We start from the raw sequence: 27,919 nt of genomic DNA, 5'->3' as shown, positions 1-27,919 counted from the left end.
AAACAATAAAATTAACAAAATCTAGAATTAGCAAGGAAATTATACAACAAGTTAGTTAAGTTAAGAAACACAACAAATTAAATAAAATTACAGTAGAGTCCTTTTCAGATGTTTCTTGAATGATGATAATGTAGGTATTGTTTTTAGTGATGGAAGTAAACTGTTCCAAAGAGATGGTCCTCTGTATTTCAATGAGTATTGGTTAAGGGAAGTCCGACAAAACGGAAGATGAAAGTCCTTAAGAGTGTCTTGTGTGAATGTATGTCTGAAGAAACTTTTAAAAAATTCTGAAAAACAATAGGTAAATCATGAGTTAGGTGTACATATTTATACATGAATACACAAGTCTGATATATGTTAACATTATAAATTGACAAAGGTTTGTATTTACTCAAAAGAGGAGCAGATGAGTCACATCTATTAGCAAAGCTAATCACTCTTAAAAATTTCTTTTGGATTAAGAAGATCCTATTGAGATACGTGGGACAAGTGGCTGCCCACACAGTATTACAATACATAATATAAGGATAAATTAAGGTGTAATAAAAAATTAAAAGACAAGAATTGTTGATGAAAGAACGAACTCTACTCAAGATACCAATTGACTTCATAGTCTTTTTACAGACAAGTTCAACATGGTATTTCCATAATCTTGCATCTACTATGACACCTAAGAACTTGATGTGTGGAACCTGAGTTAATTCAATGTTGTCTATGAATATTTTAGCTTGTTCTTTTATATACTTTTTATTTTTGTTGCAAAATATAATAAAATTAGATTTATTTATGTTAAGGGAGAGTTTGTTCTTATGTTAATACACACTTCTTCTCAATGGCTTTGAACTGTCCCTAACCTGAATGAACCCTGTAACCAGCTCAGCTACTTCCCATGAAGCCTCTGTAGGCCTGTGTTGTCACTTTGGACTCTGTAGGCCTGTCTTGTCACTTTGGACTCTGTGTGATCATGTGCCTTTACTTCTACTGTTGTTATTATTATTGTTATGTTATTGTTATTATTTTTGTTATCATTATTCTCTTAACTCATTCATGGCCAAAGACGTCTTTGACGTGTTATCAGGAATAGCCCAGAGGGCCAATGACGTGTTTGACGTGTTTTTGTTTTTATTAGTGCAGCGCGTAGTTCAAACACTTCCCCAGCCTGTGACATGTTATCAGGTCCCTAGCCTCAAAGAATAACGAATAATATTTACATGTCTGATGTCAATACAGTTCAAAATAAAAGAATTGAGAGCGAGTTCTGCCTGAGATTGTGTGCTTTACAAAAATGGCCTTTTCTCCTGTTTGTCTTCTCAGAGAGACCTTTTTGGTGAAAACAGGGTGTATATAAATGGCTATAAGTAGAGTACAGAACATGCTAAAAGCTCACTTTTTTTTTCATGGTGAACCCAGAGACGTACATCTTCATTTTGAGGTATTGCAAATCACTTTGGTGCTAATAGATAATTTACTGTGGGTCTTGAAAGATGACCAACAATTATGAAAATCTTTGGCCTGTGCTAAATATTGGCAGTCCTAAACTGGCCATGAATGAGTTAACACTGACTTTTTTCTTCACTATTTTGTTTGTTTCTTGCTTCGTCCCCCCCTGTAAAGTGCTTTGGATGTTGTGTTGTGTTATAAAGTTGATTGATTGATTGATTCTGTTTCTGCAACCGATAGTTGCCGATCCTAGTGTCGTCCGTGGTCAGCCTGTACTTCCTGGAGTGGACGGACGTGTTCAAGCCAACTAAGTCCGGCTTCAGTTGCCACGACCGCAGCCTGAGTCTGCCCTACATCCACCCCACCCACGAGGTCATTCCCCTGCTCATGCTGCTCAGCCTGGCCTTCGCTGGACCCGCTATCACGGTAAGGAAGAAAGAACCAGGCCGGTGACAGTCCCCCCCCCCCTCCTCCGGATTTCTCCCCCATCTTCTTCTTAATTGTTCTTGGCCAATTAAGTAGGAATGAGTCCGGAAAACATGGCCGCTAACACTTCCGGCTCATAGGTTTAAAAGGCAATGTGATTTTTGTATGGGAATTCCGGTTAAATGCAAGAAATAAGGTCTCTGGTTAACAAAAGTTTATGAAACAGTGAAGTTTATGTTCTACAATCTAATCTTCACAAATGAGCATTTCAAAAGTTATAACAGTGTTTCTCATTTGTGAAGATTATATTGCTGAACACAAACTTCGCTGTTTCATAAACTTTTGTTAACCACAGACCTTATTTCATGCATTTAACCGAAATTCCCATTCAAAAATCCCCCTACGAACTAGCAGCACAGGGATTCTGGGTAAGCCTACAAAAATACGTCATCCCTGCGTTACTCTATTCCGCCTGCTGTCCTGGTCGTTGCTTCACACCCTCTGCTGGGGAGAGTTGTAGACTGGCACATGCTTCCTCTGATACATGTGCCACCAGCCACTTCTTTTCATCTGACTGTGAGGAGATTCACTGGCAGGATGGACAGTAGTGAGTGGGAGGATCATGTTATCCCCCCGAACAAGCCCCAGACCGCTATTGAAGCTATCAGAACACAGACCTTTAATACGGCTTCCCACCCGCAGACACGGCCAATTGTGCCTGTATTGATGACCGACCAAGGCAGCAGTAACACGGGGTCTCGGACCTGCAACCCTCATGTTGGTAGGCATGGAATCTCCCGCTGCACTACCCAGACGTCCTACAGCCAGTGACAATTCCATACTGCAGAGAGATTTGGGGTGACGGAACACACCCTCTACTGGCCATATTGAACATCCTCAGATCTTTGGCAGCAATAGCTGTGAGCAGCATAGTTGTGTTTCTAAAGGTGCAACTCAGCCCTAACGCATGGTTAAATTTGTGTGCTGTTTTTGACTGCAAACTGATCATTATTTTGTGTCGATATTCTCAGCTTGTTAGCTAGCTAACCACAGTATCTGGTTACCTATTTTACCACCAGAATGGTATCTGATTCGCACACAGTAAGGGGTTGCAGGAAATTTGCAACCCCAATTACGCTGGAACTGTCCTTTAACATTAACATTGGTTAATTTGCTAAAGTAGCGTGTTGGCTGATTGTTAGCTAACAAAACAAAAAAGCAGGTTAAATAGAAGCAACAAGAGTGCAGCTCTACCTTGTAAAAGGTTAATCTTGTCTGTGGAAATGGAGGCACTAAAAAGAAAGGAACAAGGGCATCTGACATTTGCACATTACTTTTAAATAATGCTGCCATGTCCTCAGGCTTTTAGCTTTTGTATAAATGGTCAAATGCATGGACTTTAGGCGACAAAGTAGCCTATCATAACTATGCAGACGACACTCAGTTGTATATAACTCTTTCCTCAGCTGACTATGCCCCCATAGAATCATTGTGCCAGTGCATTGATCAAATAAATAACTGGATGTGCCAGAATTTCCTACAGCTAAACAAAGACAAAACTGAGGTGATCGTGTTTGGCCCCAAAGAACAAAGGCTTAAAATCACTGTACGCCTTGAGTCTCTATCCCTGAAGCCTAAGGATCAAGTCAAAAATCTTGGAGTTATTATTGATTCCGATCTCAACTTTAACTCCCACATTAAGTCAATTAGAAAATCTGCTTTTTATCATCTTAACACGTTCACTGCCGTGGACGAGATATCTCGTCAAGCAGAAACCAACGGTTGACTGCCGTGGACGAGATATCTCGTCCAAATTTTTTTTATTATTTTTTTTTGACGGTGGGACGTGGATCAAACCCTTTTACATCTCCTATAAAAATATGGGAGGTATTGAATGTGTTTAACCTATTTTACCGACCCACTAAGTGGCGACAGTGCTCTCCAGACTAGACGAAGCCAAGCAAAAACAGCAGCGTGAGGAAGCCATTCTCATGAAAATGGATTGGCGAAAACGCTTTCGCTTTCGCGCTGGGAGCTGGCGGTCGGGGATTGCAAATTTGCATAATAGATTATGGGTGCAACACACTTTGAAACACCGGCAGAAAGCCCAGAATCGCACGCAGCTTCATTCCAGCTGAGCTCACAACCGAAAAACGAGCCCCATCCAGACTCGCCCAAAGAGTGGCCGCCAGCAGCCAGGCAGCACAGACAGGCAGGAGAGACTCGCTTGTGACAAACGCTGCAAAGCCACCAGAGACACACCCACGGAGGGAGGAGTTTGGAGGAGAGGGGGGTGAGGGTGCTGTTATGGAGGAAATTACTGTTCAAAGAACTATTGTTTAGATGTCTGATGTCTCACTGATGCCAAAAATAAGTGACTGTTCTATCGAATTTCACAAAAATGCATTTTTCTCAGCTTTTCTTCTCAGACGCTGAAACCATGCTGTATTCAACTGCTAATGCCTACATAACTACTAACTCTTTTAGACAGAGAAAGCACACATTCTATTAGTTATTTTGAGATATTTTGTGTTCACAAATTCCTAGCAGAAAATAATCCTCGGCTCTTGAAAGATGAGCCAGAATCCTCAAAAAAAAAACTTGGCAGAAGCTACCTACAGTAAAAAAAAAAAAACTTGGCAGTGAATGTGTTAAAAATATAGCAAGAATTAGGGGATACATGTCCAGACAGGATCTAGAAAAACTAATTCACGCCTTCATTTATAGTAGGTTAGACTACTGCAATAGCCTTTTTTCTGGTCTCTCCAAAAAAGAACTTAGGCAACTTCAACTCATTCAGAATGCTGCTGCTAGAGTTCTAACGAAGACTAAGAAAGCTGATCATATCACTCCAGTTCTTAAGTCCTTACACTGGTTGCCAGTTTGTCAGAGAATAGATTTTAAAATACTGTTATTAGTCTATAAATCACTTAATGGCCTAGGCCCAAAATACATAGCTGAATTGCTCCCACGCTACGAACCGTCTAGAACTCTTAGGTCAACAGGGTCCAGCTTATTAACTGTCCCTAGGATCAAATCAAATCACGGGAAGGCTGCATTTACCCACTATGCTTCTGCTAGCTGGAACAAATTGCTTGAAGACCTCAGATCTTCCCCAACCTTACTTACTTTTAAAAATAGACTAAAGACTTTTATGTTTACCGTCGCTTTTAACTGCTGACAGCTACTATGCAAAACCAATGAGTGTCAGAACCAGTGATGGGAGGATCCAAGCGCAGGAGGCAGAGAAAGTTTTAAAGCTTTTATTTATAGCTTGAATAGAAAAAACCCGACGTTTTATTTCGGGAAATGAAAAGTCCTTTGGCAACGCCAAACAGTGGAATTTCTCCAGGTCCAGTCCAGAAATGAAATCCGGGTTGTGGAAACAAAGGTGGGAGCTCTGGTCCTGTAGGTGAAACAATTAGAGTTTAAATGTCTTGCCTCAAAAATCTTGGCAGCTTGCTTGGCTTGGTTCAATGAAAATAACTGACCTTGGCCGTGCACTAACAAGAGTTAACACGGAAGAAAATGTGACAGTGCGATCCAGAGTCCACAGCAGTCTGCCTCTTTGTAGTCTCCAGTCTGGCCACACCACGCCCTCCTGATCCTCCACGGCTGGCCTTGCATCAGAATCATTACTGTGATTAAAAATGGGGAACAGACTTGTGGGGTTGTGCCAGAGGGGAAGCTGGGCACAGCGACATCAAAAAATGGCATTAAATCCTAACTAATAAATGTACAATCATGACATGGGGGGAAAATCATGACATCACCCCCCCCCCCTACGGACGTCCCTTGACGTTCTGTCCAGGCCGGGGTTTGTCCGGGTTGAGTCTATGGAAGCCGCGAACCATGTCGGCATCCAAAATATGACGCCGGGGAACCCAACTCCGTTCCTCCGGGCCATATCCTTCCCAGTCCACTAGGTATTGCAGACCTCTGCCTCTGCGTCGTGCATCCAGAATCCGGGCTACCGTGTAAACCAGCCCACCCTCGACCATCCAAGGGGGTGGCGGGGGTGTGTCTGTGGGGGTTAGTTCACTATTAATCACCGGCTTAATTTTGGACACATGAAATACAGGGTGTACCTTCAGGGTCTGTGGGAGTTTCAGCCGTACCGCTACCGGGTTAATCAGTCTCTCCACCTCGAAAGCCCCCACGAACCTAGGGGATAGTTTCCGTGACTCCGTCTTCAATGGTAGGTCAGAAGCAGACAACCATACCTTTTGGCCCACCTGGTAAACCGGTCCGGGCCTCCTGCGTTTGTTGGCCTGCTGCCTATACTGTCCCGTGGCTTTCATGAGCGCTTTCCGCACGATCCTCCACGTGCGACGGCACTGCCGCACATGCGCCTCAATTGACGGTACTGCCACCTCTCGTTCCTGTTTGGAAAATAGTGGGGGTTGGTAACCAAGGGAACATTGAAAGGGTGACATACCTGTCGCCGTGCTGATGAGCGTGTTGTGAGAGTATTCTGCCCAGGGCAGCTGTGTTGCCCACGTCGTTTGGTGTCTCGAGGTCAGGCAGCGAAGTGCCGTCTCCAGTTCCTGATTCAGACGTTCGGTCTGCCCGTTGCTCTGAGGATGGAAGCCGGAGGACAGACTGACAGAAATGTTCATGGCTTGGCAAAAGGCTTTCCATACCTGGGAAGTGAATTGTGGCCCCCGATCCGACACCATATCTCTGGGCATCCCGTGGATGCGAAAGACGTGTTGCACAAGCAATGCTCCGGTTTCCTTAGCAGAGGGAAGTTTAGGCAGGGCAAGTAGGTGACAGGCTTTGGAAAATCGGTCAATAATGGAGGATTACAGTGTTACCTTCAGAAGGTGGTAGTCCCGTGACGAAATCCAGGGCTATGTGGGACCACGGCCGATGTGGCACCGGCAGAGGATGGAGCAGGCCAGCACTGGGTTGATTTGAGTCTTGTTACAAGCACATACATTGCAAGCACTTACAAACTCCATGACATCAGCTGTTAATGTAGGCCACCAGAAATGTCTCTGCACAAACTCTTTGGTCCGGCGAATACCTGGATGACAGCTGAGCCTGGAAGAATGAGCCCAGTCTAGTACCTGGGCCCTTGCTGAATTGGGCACAAATCTTCTACCGGGGGGACCCGTTCCTGGGTCTGGCTGGTTTTCTAGGGCCTTATTGACCAACTCTTCGATCTCCCATATAACTGTCCCAATAATGAGCTCTGAGGGCACAATGTTCTTTCCTGCCTCCTCTTCATCTTTCTCCTCAAGGAATAGGCGAGAGAGGGCATCTGGCTTGATATTTTTTGACCCGGGCCTGTAGGTCAGGACATAATTGAAGCGGCTGAGGAAAATGGCCCAGTTAGCTTGGCGTGAATTTACACGCTTGGCCTTGCGGATATAAGTGAGGTTCTTGTGATCGGTCCAAATCATGAATGGTTGGGCCGAGCCCTCGAGCCAATGTCTCCATTCCAAGAGAGCCCAAACTATCGCCAGCAATTCCTTATTTCCTGCATCATAATTTCGCTCATGTTTGTCCAATTTGCGTGAGACAAATGAACAGGGATGCAGTTTGTGATCCACAGGAGAGCGCTGGGACAGTACCGCGCCCAAACCCGCGTTTGATGCATCAACCTCAATGATGAACTGCAGGGCAGGATCGGGACTAGTGAGGATGGGAGCAGAAACAAATCTTGCTTTTAAGCCTTGGAACGCCGCGTCCGCTGTGTCCGACCATTTGTACGGCATTTTGGGGGAAGTCAGATCCGTGAGAGGGGCAGCAACTTGGCTGTAGTTGCGGATGAACCGACGGTAGAAGTTAGCGAATCCTAAGAAACGCTGAAGCTGTTTGCGAGTGGTAGGTACAGGCCACTCCGCCACCGCGTCAGTCTTGGCTTTGCACATGCTAAATTGTCCCTCTGATATGACGTAGCCGAGGAATGTCGTCTTGCTGACATGGAATTCACACTTTTCAGGTTTAGCATATAATTGGTTCTCCAGGAGACGGCGGAGCACTAGGTGTACATGCTTTTTGTGGGAAGCCAAATCAGGAGAAAAAAATCAAGATGTCGTCCAAATAGACTACCACAAACCTATCCAGAAAGTCCCGCAAAACATCATTGATAAATGCTTGGAAGACTGCGGGGGCATTAGTCAATCCAAAGGGCATGACAAGATACTCGAAATGTCCGAGGGGGGTTTTAAATGCAGTTTTCCACTCATCACCCTCTCGAATACGAACCAGATTGTAGGCGCTCCGGAGATCCAATTTGGTGTAAACTTTGGATCCCTGGAGGGGCGTGAACATGGATTCCGTGAGGGGTATGGGATAACCGTTTTTGATTGTGATGTCATTAAGTCCTCTGTAATCAATACAAGGTCGGAGCTCAGTGGTATCTTTCTTTTCAACAAAAAAGAACCCTGCTCCCAGGGGAGACGAGGATCTGCGAATCTGGCCCAGGGCAAGTGCCTCTTTAATATAGTTTTCCATGGCGGCGCGTTCCATTTTAGCTAGGGAATACAACCGACTTTTAGGGAAAGTAGCGTGTGGAACCAGATCAATAGCACAGTCATAGGGACGGTGGGGAGGCAGACTTTTAGCTTTGAACTTACTGAATACCGGGGCCAGATCATGATACTTGATGGGGATTTTGGACAGATCGGGGAACACCTCCGGCTGTCCTCTTTGTTCTGTGGAAGGAGAGGGAGTGAGAGCAGACATGCGACAGTGTTGATGGCAGTAATCACTCCACCCTTTGATGGTTAACGTGGCCCAGTCAATCTGAGGGTTGTGCAGAGCTAGCCATGGTCTACCTAGGATGATATCAAAATCCGACGTCATAGTAGTAACCAAACATTCCCTCCGACTGGTGATTACCGTTCATGAAGAGAACCAACGGGAGCGTCTGATGAGTGATGTCAGATACGTTGGACTCTTTAAAAGGTCCTCGGATGGAGATAGGAGATTGCAGTTGAAGAAGGGGAAAATTATGTAATTTAGTAAAAGTCTCACTTATTAAGTCCCCTTCAGCTCCAGAATCAATTAATACAGTTACAGGAATTTCTGTACCTTGAAACAGGATGGTGGTGTGAATCCGTCCCCGATGATCGGCAGGCATAGTCATGGCCTGGCGTGGCGAGGTATGGCTGGGCATGGTCGTACTAGAGCCCACTAGCAGGCCAAGTCCTGCTAGCGGGCGGTGTCGTTTCCCTGCGGTCGGTTAGGGCATGCAGAGCTTTGGTGGCCCTGCTTACCACAGTAATAGCAGCTCCCCGTGAGACGTCGGCGGAGCCGCTCCTCAGGAGAGCACTTGTCACGTCCCGGGACCCAGGCACCGACCTCCATCGGCTCGGCCATAGCTGAAGTCTCCAGAGACGGGTGATGCATGGTCATCGCTGTCAGGTCCGTCCTACGGGGCGACTGGACTCGGCGCTCCCGTCTTCTCTCTCTGAGCCTGTTGTCGATCTTGATGGCCAAAGCGATTAACTCCTCTAGACCTCCTGGCTCGTCTCGAGAAGCCAGCTCGTCTTTGAGGCCCTCCGATAGCCCATTCTGAAATAACTCAGTGAGAGGTTCAGCCTCCCAGGCGCACACAGGGTGCGGAACTCCACGGCATACTCTGCCACGCTGCGTGCACCTTGGCGTAGATGTAGCAGCCTGCGGGCAGCTTCTTTACCTCTGACGGGATGATCAAATACTCGGCTCATCTCCCGGGTGAAGGCCACATACGAATTGGCGTGCCTGCCCTGTTCTTCCCACAAAGGTTTGGCCCAATCCAGAGCCCGGCCTTTCAGGCAGCTGATCACAAACGCCACCTTGGACCGGTCGGTGGTGAAAGCCTCAGCTTGAAGTTCAAACACCAGGGAGCACTGGAGAATGAAGCCCCCGCACTTGCCAAGATCGCCGTCATACCGTTCAGGGTGAGGAGCCTTGATGTTAGATGGTCGGGGTGTGGCATGGAGAGCAGATAGCATGGGGCTGGAAGATGCTGGTGGTGGAGACGTCTGGAGTACAGCCATGGCTTGGGTAAGGCCACGAACCTCGGCAGCGAGATCTTGAAGAACCGAGTCATGGTGGCCCAGTAAGTTTCCTTGATTGCCAACAGCCTGGCGCAGATGGTCGGCCTCTGCTGGATCCATGGATCGCACTGTTCTGTCAGAACCAGTGATGGGAGGATCCAAGCGCAGGAGGCAGAGAAAGTTTTAAAGCTTTTATTTATAGCTTGAATAGAAAAAACCCGACGTTTTATTTCGGGAAATGAAAAGTCCTTTGGCAACGCCAAACAGTGGAATTTCTCCAGGTCCAGTCCAGAAATGAAATCCGGGTTGTGGAAACAAAGGTGGGAGCTCTGGTCCTGTAGGTGAAACAATTAGAGTTTAAATGTCTTGCCTCAAAAATCTTGGCAGCTTGCTTGGCTTGGTTCAATGAAAAGAACTGACCTTGGCCGTGCACTAACAAGAGTTAACACGGAAGAAAATGTGACAGTGCGATCCAGAGTCCACAGCAGTCTGCCTCTTTGTAGTCTCCAGTCTGGCCACACCACGCCCTCCTGATCCTCCACGGCTGGCCTTGCATCAGACTCATTACTGTGATTAAAAATGGGGAACAGACTTATGGGGTTGTGCCAGAGGGGAAGCTGGGCACAGAGACATCAAAAAATGGCATTAAATCCTAACTAATAAATGTACAATCATGACATGGGGGGAAAATCATGACATTGAGTCCTCTATAAGTTTTAGCTCTCTCTGCAACTGCTGCGCCTGTTGCTTATTACTTTTTATACTCTTTTTTTTTAAGTTTTGTTGTGATGCTTTTAAATGTCCATTTTATTTCTTCTTTTCGTTTATTTTCCTGTGTGCTTAACACGTTGAGTGCCAAGGACGAGATATCTCGTCTTACATAATCCAACCGTTGAGTGCCAAAGACGAGATATCTCGTCTTACATAAACATTTTTTTTTTTTGACGGTGGGACATCAATCAACCCCTTTTACGTCTTCTATACCACTATTGGAGGAAGAGAATGTGTATAATCTATTTTACCGACCACTAAGTGGCGACAGTTCTCTCCAGACAGAGAGAAAGCCGAGCAAAAAACAGCCACGGGTCCGCTGGAGAAAGCCATTCTAATTTTCAAGGAAATAGCTGGGCGAAAACTCTTTCGATTTCACACACACACACACACACACACACGCGCGCGCGCGCGCGCACACACACACACACTCGAGTACCTTTGCGCATAAATAAGACCAGAATCGCAAAAGCTTCTTCAAAGCTCTCAGCCGACACCTCAAGAAACGAACGAGCTCGTTTTACAGTAAGCCAGACTGCCCGAGAGCCGCCAGCAGCAGCAGCCCAGAGGAGCAGCAGCAGCAGCAGCAGCAGCAGCAGAGCGGAGTAGGCTGCCTCAAGATTGGAAGAAGGGGATCGCGAAGGAATTTCTCTCCCGTGTCTAACCCCCCCCCCCCTCGCCTCTCCTCTCCTCTTCCCCGCTCCTGCGATTCCCTTCTCGCCTGTGACAAAACACTTCAAAGCCACACCTACGGAGGGAGGAGTTTGGAGACACACACACACACACACACACACACACACACACACACACACACACACACACACAAAACAGTATACAGACTTGCCCAAGGGCACCCATAATCACAGGCACGTGAGGTGGTTCTAAAAATCCATTTATCTCAAAACTCTCTGAAAATCTCTGAAACCATGCTGTACTCAACGGCTAATATCTACATAACTACTAACTCTACAAACGAACTCTTTTAGACAGAGAAAGCACACATTCTATTAGTTCTTTTTAGATGATTGGTGTTCACGAAGTCTTAACAGAAAAGAATCCTCGGCTCTTGTAAAATGAGCCAGAATCCTCAAAAAAAAACCTGGCACAACTTACCTACAGCATTGAAAAAACGGCTGGCACTCAATGTGTTAATGAAGTTGCTTAATGCACTTTTTATACTCTTTTTTTTTAAAGTTTTGTTGTGATGCTTTTAAATGTCCATTTTACTCTCTTCTTTTCTTTTAGTTTCCTGTCAACCATTTTATGTGAAGCACTTTGAATTGCCTCTGTGTATGAAATGTGCTATACAAATAAACTTGACTTGACTTTGTTTTGAGTCACTCCATCACAGAGGATACTAACCATTTGCAACCACTCTATTTTGTTCTGTTTTCTTCAGTTGAGCTTGATCTTACTTGACTTTTCTGCAGATATTAATCCTATAAATAAGACTCATGGCTCTATCTTCCGACAGGCACTATCCCCTAATAGCGCTTGCGCACCTGTTTGCACGTGCCTTAAGGCACGGAAGATAGCATTCCGCCTTGTGCCATCCGCCAGGTGTTCTGTCGAGTTTTGCTCCCCCACCCAGCAGCAAAAAAAAGCATCCCCACCTCACGGGAGTATACTTGCAATGATTTATACAGAAATGTAACTGTTTAAAAGTGATATAATTGTCTGGTAGACGTGACCTCCCTGATTGCTGACATGACCTCCCTGATTGCTAAGTTAAAACAGCCCCGAAATATGTTGGGGATGCAATTCTCGGCCGGGATACGGAAATGTTCACGGCACGTGTCGCAGACGCAAATTAGAGCCTTGCCAAAATCATCTGCGCCCCAAAATGCCTGCGCAAACGGGATTTGGGCGGCCTTAACTACCAGAATTATTCACAGGCGTGGCCAGGCAATGCTGGGCATTACGTCAATCAAAACCAATCCGATTCCCGTCTCGCAATGGTTGTTTGCGCGAGGCATGCAATATGCTGTAATTCTCTCCATGCGTAATAGAGTGTACTCACTCGTGCGAGGACAGAGGGAGCTTATTGACAGATCGTCTGTGGTGCCAACGACCCTTCGGGTTATGGAGGTACATAGCCTATGTCCATTGTCCAACAAGTTTTCTCAATTCATTTCCCTCTTTGCGATGTGATAAAAGTTTCTCAGTGAGTTATAGTTGTTTGCCTCACTGAATTATCTGCCAATACCCAATTTTAGCAGCATAATTTGATGTCTAGGCTGTGCGTAATGACATCTCCAAAAGGAATTCTACTTTGCACTGCGCTGCGCTGCACGGAGATTACGGGTGCGCTCCGAGACCGCGAGGTATTTGCGCGTAAAAGGTCCTTTTCAAAGCTCTTAGCGCAAAGTAATTGCGCGCTGCTGACGATAGGGTAATGCAATCTATCCCAGATTTTAGCGCTGAAACGCCTGCTTTGGCTTGTGGCAGCCAATGCCCAGTACAATTATTACAGGCATGCGCTTGTGTCCGCCCCCAATTTGCATTGCGCACGGCGTTAAACGAGCGCAAACGCTAAATTAGCGCTTTTGGGAAGATAGAGCCCTCAGTTTCTTTCTCAGTCTGCTCAGGTTAACTGAGCTGACTCATAGAGATTTGTTTTTCTTGTGAGTGTTTCCTGTCACAGCAACCTAAATGTGGAAACAAATCCACCATCTCTGGTGGTCCTCCACTTTTAGTTCTCACTCTCACTCTCACTCTCACTCTCACTCTACTGAACTGACCTACACCCACAACAATGTTCAAGTCTTTCTAGCCTTGTTGTTAATATTTTTTTCTCTACTGTACGTCCATTATGCCAGACGTAGTTGCTGGAGGATTTGTGATACAACTGTAAAGCCTCTAACCTTGCGAGGCAGCTGGATTCGCACAAGATCATGAGATCACGATCACACGACAAATCCATCTTGCCAAGCTCCATTGTATTGGTTTGAATCTGAACCACCAGTGTTTTGCACCAATCAGCATCCTATGAGGCTACGCGCAGGCTTTGGTGTGACCCCAGCAAGAAGCGAGCCTGTGAAACGAAACGATAGATGTGATCGACAGATGGTTCATCCAATCACCTGCCAGGTATTTTTTTCAAATACCTGCACTTTGAAACGGTTTCCCGATGACTCGTTGTGAAAACATACGTAACCATCTGGCAGCGGCAGGTTATAAAGCCTATAGTTGACCATAACCGTATAACACAATAGTTGACCATAACAGTAGCAGTAGTTGATTATAATAATACTTGATATTAAATGTAAGATACTTAACACTTTCAGTGCCACGGCCCTTGGGCAAAAGGTTGCTTGCTGTGCCACATAGGCCGCAATGCATTTTAAAACAGTCATATAATTTCTTTAATAATTACTATGTAAACACTGAACACGCACAAATAACGATGAGACTCTCTTCTATCACCTGCAAAAAAAAGTTTATTGATCCCATTTTCCGTTCTTTAGTTATGAGCCGGAGAAGATAGCTTGATTGAACGAAAAAAAGAGCTTTTTTTCTACGAGCTGAGATAATGAGCCTTTTGTGAAATTAAACATTTCAAGCACATCACTGACTCTGAAGCTAATTTTCTGATGTAGTCACACCTCAAAAATAATTTCCTTCAATAAAACAGTGAAGGCAAGGGAATTTTGTTTGGAAGAATAATATTTTTAGCTGAAACCAGCAGCGCTGGCGCCTGCATGCGCTGCTGGTTGCAGCTTCTTGCTGATCTTTTGCTGCTGGTGGGCATCGGATATTCTGGCTTGCGTTTGCCAACCCTGTCCTGCTGTCTGGGTCTGTGTTGTGTACTTGGCTCTGCGTGCCCACCTCCCCCCCTCCTCCTCCCCCCCCCCCCCCGTTGTGGGAGTGTCTCTCTGCTCTGCTGTTTTCTCGTTTTCTCTGCCTGTGCTCAGCACTGAAAAAGTCTGCTAGATCCTGCTTTTTTACAGCCGCGTGTACCAGCTCCCATGCTTCGAGTTGAGAATAATAACAAATCCACGGCTGATCATGTGTTGCAGCGGACACGGAGGCTGTTGCAGCGGACATCGAGGTGCTCAATTGTGATAGCAGATTGGCTGCTGCAGGGGCACAGCTAAACGTTGCTTCAATGAAGCCGCTGCATACGGACGGATGCGATGCGATTTCCTTCCCCCCAATGACTTCTTCTGTGTGTTTCACTCCACGTTCTCTCATCTGGAGAGCGCTGTCGCCACCTAAGGGTTCTGTAAAATAGGTTAGACACATTCAATACCTCTGAATATTGTAAGAGGCGATGTAAGAGGCATAGATCGACACCCCCCCGTCAAAAAAAAAAAATCGAGTTATGACGCCATTTGGCGTCGCTGGCACTGTACGGTAAATTTCTAATGACGCCATATGGCGTCGCTGGCACTGAATGTGTTAAGTAGGTAAAAAGTTCAATATCATATTTTATTTCTGAGTTATATCGTCAATAGTATAGTATGATGTATGTGGATAAGCTATCAGTGGTTCATATGCTTAACACATTGACTGCCAGCCATTTTTTTCTTGCTGTAGGTAGCTTCTGCCAGGTTTTTTTTTGAGGATTCTAGGCTCATTTTACAAGAGCCGAGGTTTCTCTTCTGTTACGACTTCGTGAACACCAATCATCTAAAAATAACTAATAGAATGTGTGCTTTCTCTGTCTAAAAGAGTTAGTTTGTAGAGTTAGTAGTTATGTAAGCATTAGCACTTGAATACAGCATGGTTTCAGCATCAGAAAAAATATTTAGAGATAAACGGCTTTTTGTGAAATTCGATATTACAGTCACTTTAACCATTCATTTTTGGCATCAGTAAGACCTAAACAATAGTTTGAACAGTAATTTCCTCCATAACAGCAGTAAACTTCCCTCTGCTCAACTCCTCCCTCCTGTGGGCGTTCTTTTTTGCTGCAGCGGTGTCACAAGCACTTTCCTACCTTTGCAAATGCACTTTCTCATACTCTCGACCTCTCAAATAAATTTCTGAATAGAAATTAAATTACTCTAAATTATAGCGAAAAAGAAACAAAAAAGAATGGGTTGAAAATCCCATTCTAAAAGCCTTTTAGAATGGGATTTGTTTCCAATTTGGTGTCGGACTAGGGGGCAGTCCCCGCTTGTCACCATTGCTTTGCTGCTGCTGTGCGGGTGTGTGCCTGTCTGTGCGGCCGCTCTTTGAGGAAGTCTGGTTGGACTCGCTCGCGTCTTGGAGTTTTGGTTGAGGGCTTTGATGAAGCTTTTGCGATTCTGGTCATATTATGCTGCGTGTTTCAAAGTGTGTCGCACCCGCAATCCACTATGCAAATCTGCAATCCCGCACCGCCAGCAATCAGCGCGAAAATGAAAGCGCCTTCGCCAATCCACCTTCATGAGAATGGCTTCAGTCACACTGCTTTTTGCTTGCCTTCCTCCTTCCTTGTCGCCACTTAGTGGGTCGGTGGAATGGGTTGTACACGTTGTACACGTCCAATACCTATATAAGAGATGTAAAAGGCTTAGATGCACAACCTACCGTCAAAAAAAAAAAAAATCGATTTTTTTGGACGAGTACACTCGTCGCTGGCAGTTAACAGCTGGATTGTGTTTGACGAGTACACTCGTCGCTGGCAATCAAGGTGTTAATACAGCTGGCGCAAAGTCAGAAATCGATCTTTTTTAAATAAAAAATTATTACATGAGCTAGTTTTCTCAACATCATATGCAAGCATAACATTTACTTCATCCTCTTAAATCATAGTAAGAATATGTTGTAGAACTACTTGGAAGGACTTGGTTTCATTCACTGTTGACCTGCATTAATATTGCTGACAAATGCTAGAAGGTCGACCACTTCTCAGAAACAAAGACATCAGCAATTAATCTGTTTAAATGTAAGAAGGTCCTTAGTTAGTAATAGGCTCTAAAAAATATTGTACCTTCTTGTTCGGAATAGTGCTTGAGTAAATAATAATAATAATTCATTTATTTTATAGAGCGTTTTTCAATGACCCAAAGCCTCTTACAGTAGAGTCGACAGAAAACAAGAAAAATAGAAATGAGCAACAGGCAACAGATACAAGTAACAATAGCAAAAGTAACGAATGAGCAACAGGCAACATCATACAAATAACAATTAAGATGTCTAGTCAGGGATATATGGAAAACAGAGGAGGGAGGGAGCGTGAGGGAGAGGGAAGGAGAGAGGGAGGTGGCGAGGGTGGAGGAGGTGGTTAAGGGTAGGGGAGGTTGTAAGCTTGGGAAAACTACAAGCTTACAACCTACAGTAGACATACACACACTAGTATACACATTATGGATTACGGATTACATGGCATGATAGTTTAACTCAATTTCTGGGGTGAGTGACACTTGTGATGGGGTCGGGTCTCAAAATAGAATCAGGCTCGCGTCTAGACAACCCAAACCCGCTACAACAACAACAGAACTGACTGAGCAACAGGTTATCACACAGGTAGTCAATAAACGGGAGTTTGGCAAAATAGAATCAGGCTCGTGTCTAAATGAACCAGACCCGCTACAACAACAATAGAACCAGCTGAGCAAAAGGTTGTCACTTAGGAAGGTATCAAAAATAGGGAGTAGACTCACCTAGCATGCCGCTCGGCCCCAGGCAGCAGGTCAGGCTGTGCAGATAGCATCACTTGGCCAGCTCAAGCTGGGATATGGAGGCTAGTCAGGGTTAGCCTCCGTGTATTGGCTTTGATGCTGAACAAAAATATCTCAAACAGGGGGATTAAGAGAAAACTAGAAAACAGGTACGACAGAGAGAATATGATCACACTGGCAGAGGAAAATGGCAGAGATCTGCAGCTTCCTGCCACATTATATATCCTACTCAAGTCTACTCCCCATTTCCTAGATGACAACCTTGGCTACGTCATACGTGACATGACCATATTAACCAGGGGGTATTCTGACAATCACATTATCGATCGACCTGTGACACACTACAACTCCCACAAAATGGATTGTGAGAGGATCAGTGGCAGAGAGGAAGAAAGAGATGAAATGTAGATTGTTCAATTCTACACTGCAGGTTCTCAACAAACTGATAAAGAAGGCTAGCAGTGATAGAGGCTAGAGACCAACCAAGAGTTTGGTCAGGTTGTTCTGACTCATGTTCCTCTAGTGAAGCAGCATGTTCCCCTAGGTAAAGAGAGCTGGAGGGCATGGTCCAGTCCCAGGCATAGTGTTCAGGGTGTGTCAGCAGTTTTGGGATGGGGAGGAGATCAGAGGATGTGGTCAATGCTGCCGCAGTGTCTTCTCACGCCAGAGAAGGCCATCGGTGCTGTGTGTTCTCAGGCCAGAGAAGGCCATCAGTGCTGTGTGTTCTCAGGCCAGAGAAGGCCATCAGTGCTGTGTGTTCTCAGTACATAGGAGGCCTGTAATGTGGTAAATGACTCAGATGACTGAGAAGACTTGAGACTTGACTTGGACTCGAACTCAAAGACTTGAGACTTGACTTGGACTCTAGCTCAAAGACTTGAGAATTGAAATGACTTGTGAGCATCTCTGCCTTGAAGCAAAGGAAGGATATTTTGTGTGAAGGTCACCAATACAGGAGGAGTATGTATCTGCAGGCAGGCAGCCAGGCGCCCTGTGGTGTTGTCAATATGTCCGGCACTGTTGAAAGTCGCTTAGCGGGAGGAGAGACAGAGGAAGAGAGAGAGATGAGAGAGACAGAGAGAGCGAGATCAACAGAGTGAGAGAGAGAACAGAATAGAAAGCACCTGTCCTTAATTACAAGCTAGATACAACACATCCAACATCTCTTTTTTATGGCTATATTAAAGGTGCTGTGTGTGCAGCAATTAACTTCAATATATCATTGTTAAATTCATTGTGATACCTTGTTAGAATGATTGTAAACAAGTGAGACCATTGTCGAGACGATTGCTAGCCTTAATCGCATGGTATTTGTATTGTTAATGCTAGCGTTTATAAACGTTAATTCCACATTTCCCCATAAACCCTGTTGCTTCCGGACCTTGTTTTGTGCCATATAGCCGCAGATTTCCCACCAAATACAACCCAGTGGCATTTTTGGAGAGTAGTCAGCCAGCTTTGAAGTCATGCGAGTTGTGTTTACAAGCGTGCCGGCTCACGCAGAACTGTATGATTGATTGACTGATTCCAGTCCATGTAACTGTAGCTCATCGTGATGCACAGAAATGGATTTATATAGTGCCAAATCTCAAGAAAGGTTATCTCAAGACACTTTTCATGTAGGACAGGTCAAGACCAGGGGCTCTATCTTCCCAAAAGCGCTAATTTTGCGTTTGCGCTAGTTTAACGCCGTGCGCAATGCAAATTGGGGGCGGACACAAGCGCATGCCTGTGATAATTGTACTGGGCATTGGCTGCCCCATGCCAAAGCAGGCGTTACCTATTGTCCGCAGCGCGCAATTACTTTGCGCTAAGAGCTTTGTAAAGGACCTCTTACGCGCAAATACCTCTCTGCGCTGGGCGCTCTGCACGGAGATTACGGCTGCGCTCTCAGCGCAGAGAGGTATTTGCGGAGTGGAAAGTGGAATTCCTTTTGGATATGTCATTAAGCACAGCCTTGCCACGCCAAGACATCAAATTATGCTGCTAAAATTGGGTATTAGCAGATAGTTCAGTGAGGCAATCAACTATAACTCACTGAGAAACATTTATCACATTGCAAAGAGGGAAATGAATTGAGAAAACTTGTGGGACAATGGACATAGGCTATTTACCTTCATAACCCGAAGGGTCGTTGGCACCACAGACATTCTGTCAATAAGCTGCCTCTGTTCTTGCACGAGTGAGTACACTCTATTAAGCATGGAGAGAATTACAGGATATTGCATGCCTCGGCGAGGCAACCTCGCGCAAACAACCATTGCGAGACAGGAATCTGATTGGTTTTGATTGACGTAATGCCCAGCCTTGCCTGGCCACGCCTGTGAATAATTCTGGTAGTTAAGAGCGCCCAAATCCCGTTTGCGCAGGCATTTTGGGGCGCAGATGATTTTTGGCAGAATTGGCACGGCTCTAATTTGCGCTTGCGGCAGGTGCCGTGAATGTTTCTGCATGCCCGCCGACAATTGCATCCCCAACATTTATCGGTTCATGTCTCATGTCTCTGACCAGCTGAGTGGCTGCTTGTTCCCTCCTGCTCAGAAGCGACGGGAGTTGTGGCAGTGTGGTAGAGCCCACCCAGGTGCAGAGCCTCTGGAGGCTCTGCACGGACTGGGCTGAAAATTTGCATGGTGGTGGGTTATGATCCGGGGAAGGTCATGGGCAAGGCATCAAGTCCTGGAACCACCTAGAAAGTCCTGGAAAGTTCTGGAAACCACCTGGAAACCAGCTATATGCTCACACTCTAGGTCAGATGTCGTAACCTCTCATTTTACTTTTTATATATACTTTATTAAATTATTCAGTCAGGGGTAACAAACATTTAATAATTTAGTTTTTTTTTTTATATATATATATAAACAGTAGAAGGGAGTGGATAACAAAAATAAGAAGTCTATTAGAAGGTGAGCAGCTGCCAGGTTGTGGGTCTTTTTGTTCTTATGTCCAGTGTTCTTTGTCTTTTCAGTTCTGATATGATTTGTTTATAGACCACTTCACCTGGGATGACAGCTTGGTGGATAACTGTTGCACACCTTGTCTTCCACAATTTTGCTGCGACCACACAAACAATTGTCCAGAAAAAGTCCTGGTGTGTTCCTGGCATTATTTCATTAAAGACACCATACATCACAGCATTATAATTCACAGTAATATTAAAACCAATACTTTCCATTTTTCCCCACACATATTTAGATCTCTCACATTTTAGGAGGAAATGCTCTATAGTTTCATCCTCCTTGCAGTCATCCATAGGGCACTCTTTGGTTTTAACAAAACAGCTCCACTTGCCGATTGCTCGGACTGCCAGTCTGCCAACTAGTCTAATTTTACCACTATCTTAAATGATAGAAAACATACTGTGCACTTATTCTTCAGCATTTATTATATTTGAAAATCACTCCAAACAGCCAAGGTGATCTCATTCTATTTGTCTAGCTTCATAAGTAAAATGGTATGGTTTGTCTTAGACCTCCCAGGCCAGGCAGAACCATCAGGAGGACCAGGTCTGGCCCCCGGGCCGCATAATGCCCAGGTCTGCGTTAAAGTGTTGAATGAATGGAGGGATAGACTGACACATGATATTGGGGCAATACAGCTGATCAAAAATCTATATTAATTCAATATTGTCTTTTCAACATTGAAAAAGCACAGAATTAGCCTATCAACATTGATTCAATGTTATTATAGCCTTGAATATTCAACCAACATTGAATCAATGTAATCTTGCTATCTATCCATCCATCCATCCATTTATTTTAATGTAAGATGCAGGATGTCCTACGCGCAATATTTTTTTATGGCAAAGGCATGACCCGCCCTACTCTGCCTCTGATTGGCTTACCCTGATATTTTACCCTAAGCTTAACCAATCATCACTCCTCATGGCTAAACCCAGCCATAGGGCTGTCACGTTTCACCAAAATAAAGTTCGAACGAACTTTAATTGCCCGAAATTCGTTCGAATATATTCGAAGTTTTTTGGTTAACACATTCACTGCCAGCCGTTTTTCAATACTGTAGTTAGCTTCTGCCAGAGGGTTTTTTTGAGGATTCTGGCTCATTTTACAAGAGCCGAGGATTCTTTTCTGCTTGGACTTTGTGAACACAAAGTTCACAAAAGTACTAATAGAATGTGTGCTTTCTCTGTCTAAAAGAGTTAGTTTGTAGAGTTAGTAGTTATGTAGATATTAGCTGTTGAGTACAGCATGGTTTCAGAGATTTTCAGAGAGTTTTGAGATAAATGGATTTTTAGAACCACCTCACGTGCCTGTGATTATGGGTGCCCTTGGGCAAGTCTGTATACTGTATTGTGTTTGTGTGTGTGTGTGTGTGTGTGTGTGTGTGTGTGTGTGTGTGTGTGTGTGTGTCTCCAAACTCCTCCCTCCGTAGGTGTGTCTCTGGTGGCTTTGCAGTGTTTTGTCACAGGTAAGGCGAGTTTCTGTTGCCTCACAGATCCCAAAAAAAGAGAGGGGAATCGCAGGAGCGGGGAAGAGGAGAGGAGAGGCGAGGGGGGGGGGGTTAGACACGGGAGAGAAATTCCTTCGCGATCCCCTTCTTCCAATCTTGAGGCGTACTCCGCTCTCGGTGTGCTGCTGCTGCTGCTGCTGCTCGTCTGTGCTGCTGCTGCTGGCGGCGCGGCCGCTCTCGGGCGAGTCTGGATTACTGTAAAACGGGCTCGTTCGTTTCTTGGGGTGTCGGTTGAGAGCTTTGATGAAGCTTTTGCGATTCTGGTCTTATTTATGCTCAAAGGTACTCGAGTGTGTGTGTGTGCGCGCGCGCGCGCGTGTGTGTGTGTGTGTGTGTGTGTGAAATCGAAAGCGTTTTCGCCAAGCCATTTCCTTGAGAATGGCTTCCTCCCGCGGCTGTTTTTGCTCGGCTTTCTCTCTGTCTGGAGAGCACTGTCGCCACTTAGTTGGTCGGTAAAATAGATTATACACATTCAATACCTCCAATATTGGTATAGGAGACGTAAAAGGGTTTGATCGATGTCCCACCGTCAAAATTTTTTTTTTTTTTTTTAAGCCGAGATATCTCGTCATTGGCAGTGAACCGTTGGATTCTGTAAGCCGAGATATCTCGTCAATGGCAGTGAACGTGTTAATTAAAAAAAAAAAAAAAAAAAAAAAAATCAGTCCAGGCCACCGGGCATCAGCCCGACGTGTTAGCTTGGACGCTCACAGTCACAACACTGCCTCACAAACTTGGCTGCATCCAACTCGAGACAACTTTTCAGACCCTGGAGACAATCTTTCTCAGAAGAGACTAACGTGACAAATCTGGAGACTTTTTCTGACATGGGATTAACATTACCAGCAAGCAGCAGTTGGTTAATTTTGGTTCATAAAAAAAAAAAAAAAAAAATCGAACAGTCAATTTACATATCAAACACGAACCCCTCCCCCACATTCGAAGTTGCATTCGAATTTCGAATGAAAAGTGACAGCCCTACCCAGCCATGCCTTCACCATCCTAGATGCCTTCTAAAACAATCCTAAGATAACAAAGGCATGACCGTCCCTATTCTGCCTCTGATTGGCTTACCCTAACCCTAACAAATCTCCTAATGCCTAAACCTAACCAACCGATCTTCCCGTTTGGAGGCGGATCCAGAGTCAGCTGCTATCTGGGTACATAATGTCTTGTAAGGTTTTTTTTTTTATCAGGTGGCAAGCTCGGGCTTGGGCAGATGAAGCCCCGGAAGTGATACTAAAAGCTGTAGTTCCTCGAATGGCCACTTGAGGCTGGCTCCAAAAGGGAGTCGTTCCCAATTCGCCCCCATGTTAAAATGCCTGACTTTACAACTACGGTAGATTAAACATGTTTAGAGACTGATGCAGCTACGGCTCTGTGGGAAACCCGTGATCTTGTGCCGTCTCGTGCGAGCTGCGCAAGAACCCCAAGATGGCGATGGCCATACTCCCAGCTTCAAAACCGGGATGTCCAAAAATCAATGGGTGATGTTACGATGACTTAATTTTTTGAACACTTGCAAGATTTCGGTTTCACTAATGGTTGCCCAACTCATAGAAGTTTGATAGTACACACATCTTCTAAGGATCTTGTATGTGGATTTACTGTTATACATATTTCTTACAAGTTCCCAAATCATATAAGTTTCATTTTACACAAATTTACTAAGAATATTGTATGTGGATTTACTGTCATATATAGTTCTTGTAAGTGACCAAATTATATAAGTTTCACTTTACACAAATTTACTATGGATCTTATATCTGGTTTGACTGTCATATATACTGTATTAGGTTACACGTTTCAGGTAAAACATATACAAATTTAGTAAAATCTTTTCCATATGGTAATCACATCTCTCCCTCTCTCTCTGTTCCTCTGCAGCCTATCTCTCTCTCTCTCTCTCTCTCTCTCTCTCTGTCCGCTGCTGTACACGGACGCACACACAGCTTGTTTCTCTCTCTCTCTCTCTCTGTTCTGGAGCAGTCCGCTGTACACCGACGGACACGCGGCACACACGGCTTGTTTCGTTGTTTTTTACATACTGACAGCACGCTGTCTGTCGCTGACTGAGCGGAAAGCTACATGTTATGACATGAGCCCTGGCAGACTAACGTCACGTGAGGGTCTATGTGCGACTGTGTGGCTGGGGGAGTGTCTGTGCACTCCTCTTTGTCTGACTGCTCTGCTGTGTAAAATGAAGCGAGTAATACAACGTTATTTTATTTAATTATTGAAACGGCCCGACCCCGGCCCGGCCCGGACCTATTAATTAAAAATAAATAAAAAACAAGCCCGGCCTCGGCACGTATTGGGAGGCCCGAGGGCCCCGCGAGGGTACCCTCGGGTTTGCAGCTCTCTAAGTTGAGGCTATTCACGTAACTAACGATCTCTAAAAATGCCATGATGTTAGTGAAACATGTATGGACATTGGACAAGCATGGACAAGTTACGCTGCATTCAAAAGTGAAATCCGTATTTAAATCCGTTGCACGTTGCGGAGGAAATTGCGGTTTTCTGTAAGCTAATTGTGACTAGCTAGTATCTGTTAACTTGTTAGTTTCCTCTTGCTAGATTCCGTTTCCGGTTTTGGATAATATACTATTTTTAATGAGTGCTTTTTGAATATAAAAGCACTGAGTTGACCTTCATCAGGTCTTGTCGACCGAAAGCTTATCATAATAAATGTGAAATCTGTACAGATTCAAGTGTGCGGAAATTCCTTTTATATTTGTAACTCTAGTTATATTTCCAGCACCTTGGCCGAGACTTGGCTGGGTTGAGCGGTGGCCCTCCCTCAGAATGAGTGCTTTTTGGAAATAGGAAAATGTGTAACAGGCAATGTAGCTACACCAGATACGTTACGGCTGTGTTGCGGATCCGGCAAAACTGACGGATCGACTCAATTGTGCTTACAGTACATTCCTCCCACATTGTGGGCTGCTGTCATCAACTCAGTGACTGAGATTATTATTTATTTATTTTACCAGCACCGTGACGACTAGTTGACGTTGACTCGACCTTATTGGTATAAAGGTCGACTTGAAAAAATCGTAAAGTCGTGCAATCCTTAATGTGTCTGTGTATGTGTGAGTGCACACATTTTTCTTTCCTGTGTTCACATTTACACTCAAAGGTGCAGACACATTCACACATTAGGCAGTGTGTCCTAATGTCCTAATAGTGTCCTAAAGTCTATTTTGCTGAGCTCCAGCAACTTTTTTCAGTTGTTTCCAATGAGGAGAGAGCGTATGCTGCCATCTGCGTCCGTCTACTCTAGATAAAGTGTGCTGCACCCAGCGTCTTTTTTCAGAGCGCTCCGGCTTTTTTGTGCGCCGGTTCCCAGCCTTTCCAGCTGAAAATATCTGAACTTTTCAGAAAGGCGCTGGTGTCGGGCGCTCCTTTTCAGGCAACTAATCATATGGATAAACTATCACAACAGAGACAGAGAGGCTCAATTGTGGGAGCAGATTGGCTAGACACTTAATATTTCCGGTGAGTGTTGTGCTTTTATCACAGTACATGTGTTGTTAGCTTGTTAACTGTTAGCTTTTAAGCTAGCTACCGCTGCTGAGCTAACGATATTTTCAATCTGCTTCGTTGCATATATATATATTGTGCGCTGGGAACAGCCCTCCCCAGCACTCTTCCAGCATTTAACTGTCAGAAAAAGAAGCTTAGTGGTAGGGATGCACGATAGTTATCGGACAGATACGTATCGGACCCGATATCAACAATTATGACGTCATTCAGATAAATCCGATAACATTATTAATAGCTCCGATAATATATAATATTTTTTTTTTGGTCAAACAACTGCGGTGTGGGTGGATTGGGATGAGGGCGTTTGTTTTTTTGTAGGCCCCTCCCGTTTTACCAGTACAATGGTATCAGTGATTGTGTGTGGTTTAGGAAGGGGTTGTTTTTCCACAAATCCAGCGCTCCCTCTCTCCAGCGTGATGACGTAATGGCCTGAACGTCCCAGAACAACAGCAGTGCATGCTGGCTGAGCAACAGAGCGTCGGTAGTTTGGGACTTTTTTAAAGTTTCTGAGGAAAGCGCTTCGCTTGCCATTTGCAATAAATGCAAGTCAGAAGTTCCACGAGGAGGGAAAAAGGCATCGAGCTACAACACATCCAACTTATTAATAAGCCACCTGAAACATCGCCATCGCTACGATGGTGTGTTAAACGCATACGAGGAAGCGAAAGTGGTTCAAGAAGCTGAGAAGCCTAGGAAGGAACCGGCGGGGACTGTACCTATCGACAAGGCGTTTGAAAAAATAAAGATGTTTTTATTGTTAGCTCCGGTCCTATCTGGAGCCCACCCTTCAGTTGAACCGTTGCCCACTTGAATACTGGAGGAGCAACCAGTCCCGTTACGAGCGACTGTCTCAGCTTGCTCGTAAATATCAGTCAGCACCATGCACCAGTGTTGACTCTGAACGCTTGTTTTCTGCCGCTGGAAACGTGATGACGGAGAAAAGAAACCGACTGTCTGCTATGCGATAAGGCAGAGAAGCTCCTCTTCATAAACAAAAAATCTCCCACTGATCCACCCACAGTTAAAACAAGTAGAAGTAGTCGAAAAAGAGTAGCGATGCGGGGCCAAACCCCCCCCCCCCCCCCTCCTCTCTGTCTCTCTCTGTCTCTCTCTCTCTCTCAATTGAGAAAAAATAGAACCGTTAAAACCTGTCATATTATGGATTACAATCCTTTGTTCTGTAAAATGACTGTTATACTGTGAGGAATGCACTTTCAGTTTGTTACATAGAAAGTTTCAGTACCTTAAGTTATTTGCTTTTTCTTACTGTGAGGAGGACTGCACTTTCAGTTTGTTACAGAAATGTTTAACTTGTTTCAGTAGCTTTGCTTTTTGTTACTGTAAGGAAATAGGAAAGGAATGCAGTCAATGCACTTTTTCAATTTGTTTTGTTTACATGTAGAGACAGGTCTGACTGTCCTGTCAGTATTTAATTTGAATCCTTGGCTTATTAAGAATTGCTAATTGCAACCGTTCTATAGGCCTTTATTTTTGTACCACTGAGAGTGATGAGCCTTACTATTCGAAAATGTTTACATGTTACACACACACACACACACACACACACACACACACACACACACACACACACACACACACACCTACACACCCACACACACACACACAAATAGTTGTTGGTATTCTTCATTTATTGTTCAAGGAAACACATTGACAATTTGACATATTGCAGTTGACTCAGATTATTATATTTATTTTGAAAAATAAATAGTCACTTTATTTGAAGAGTCAAAACTGTTCTCTTGGCTTTGTTTTGTTCATAGTAGTAATGCTCATGTCATTTATACATCTGGTTAGGTCAAAACAAAAACTACAGGAAAAAATATGTATAAAAAAAATATATATATATTATCGGTTATCGTATCGGTATCGGCCTTGAGGAGCAAGAAGTTATCGATATCGGTATCGGAATCAAAAATTCAATATCGTGCATCCCTACTTAGTGGACACGCAGCCTTAGTGAACATGTTCTATGTCCGCACACATACAGTACACAAACGCACGCACGCACACACACACACACACACACACACACACACACACACACACACACACACACACACACACACACACACACACACACACAGCTATCTGTCTGGCCTCTGTAACAGTTATGGTGTTGTGTGTGTGTGTTGTGCTAACAGATAATACTTGGAGAGGCCATCCTGTTCTGCTGCCTTTCACGGAGGAAGAACGGCGCCAGGGCCGAGGCCAACATCAACGCCGCCGGCTGCAACTTCAACTCCTTCATACGCAGAGCCGTCCGCTTCATCGGTATGCCACAGCCTCAGTCACTCACTCAGTCAGTCATGGGTTTAGTGAGTTTACTGGGAAAAGGGCATTGCTAGGAATGGGAAGGTGGTAGAGAGTCGGGATTCGAGGTGTGGGTAAGAATCTTTCTAGTGAGGCAAGGGAGGAGCCCCCTCCCTTCTTTTTTGAGAAGAAAAGGGAGAGTTTATATATTTTTTATACATAAACCAAAATATATTTTCTCGCCTCTTTGAACAAATTCCATTATTGAAAATGCTTTAATGGCCTGCAGGCCAGGGAAGGAAAGGGCAGTCTCTGGAGGACGGAGGACCTCAGGAGTTCTGTTGCTCCTCAGGGGCAGGGTCCATGGGCAGGGTCTTATGCCGTGTGTCATGT

General features: G+C 44.7%; 1 protein-coding gene across 1 annotated transcript in view; it reads left to right on the top strand.

Annotated features, from left to right (window-relative positions):
* LOC310795958 (phospholipid phosphatase-related protein type 4-like) overlaps positions 1–27,919 on the top strand; it is a gene marked incomplete at both ends in the record, with an annotated part of 148,051 nt that overhangs the window by 53,218 nt on the left and 66,914 nt on the right. The window contains 2 exons of the mRNA XM_083658068.1: positions 1,681–1,866; positions 27,418–27,547. Of these exons, the coding sequence (XP_083514194.1) occupies positions 1,681–1,866; positions 27,418–27,547 (316 nt within the window). The remainder of the gene's footprint in view (positions 1–1,680; positions 1,867–27,417; positions 27,548–27,919) is intronic.

This window comes from Poromitra crassiceps, assembly GCF_964638095.1.
Source record: "Poromitra crassiceps genome assembly, chromosome: 2".
NCBI classification, from domain to species: domain Eukaryota; kingdom Metazoa; phylum Chordata; class Actinopteri; order Beryciformes; family Melamphaidae; genus Poromitra; species Poromitra crassiceps.
The sequence above is the reverse complement of the archived record's forward strand: the minus strand, read 5'-3'. Positions and strand labels throughout refer to the sequence as shown.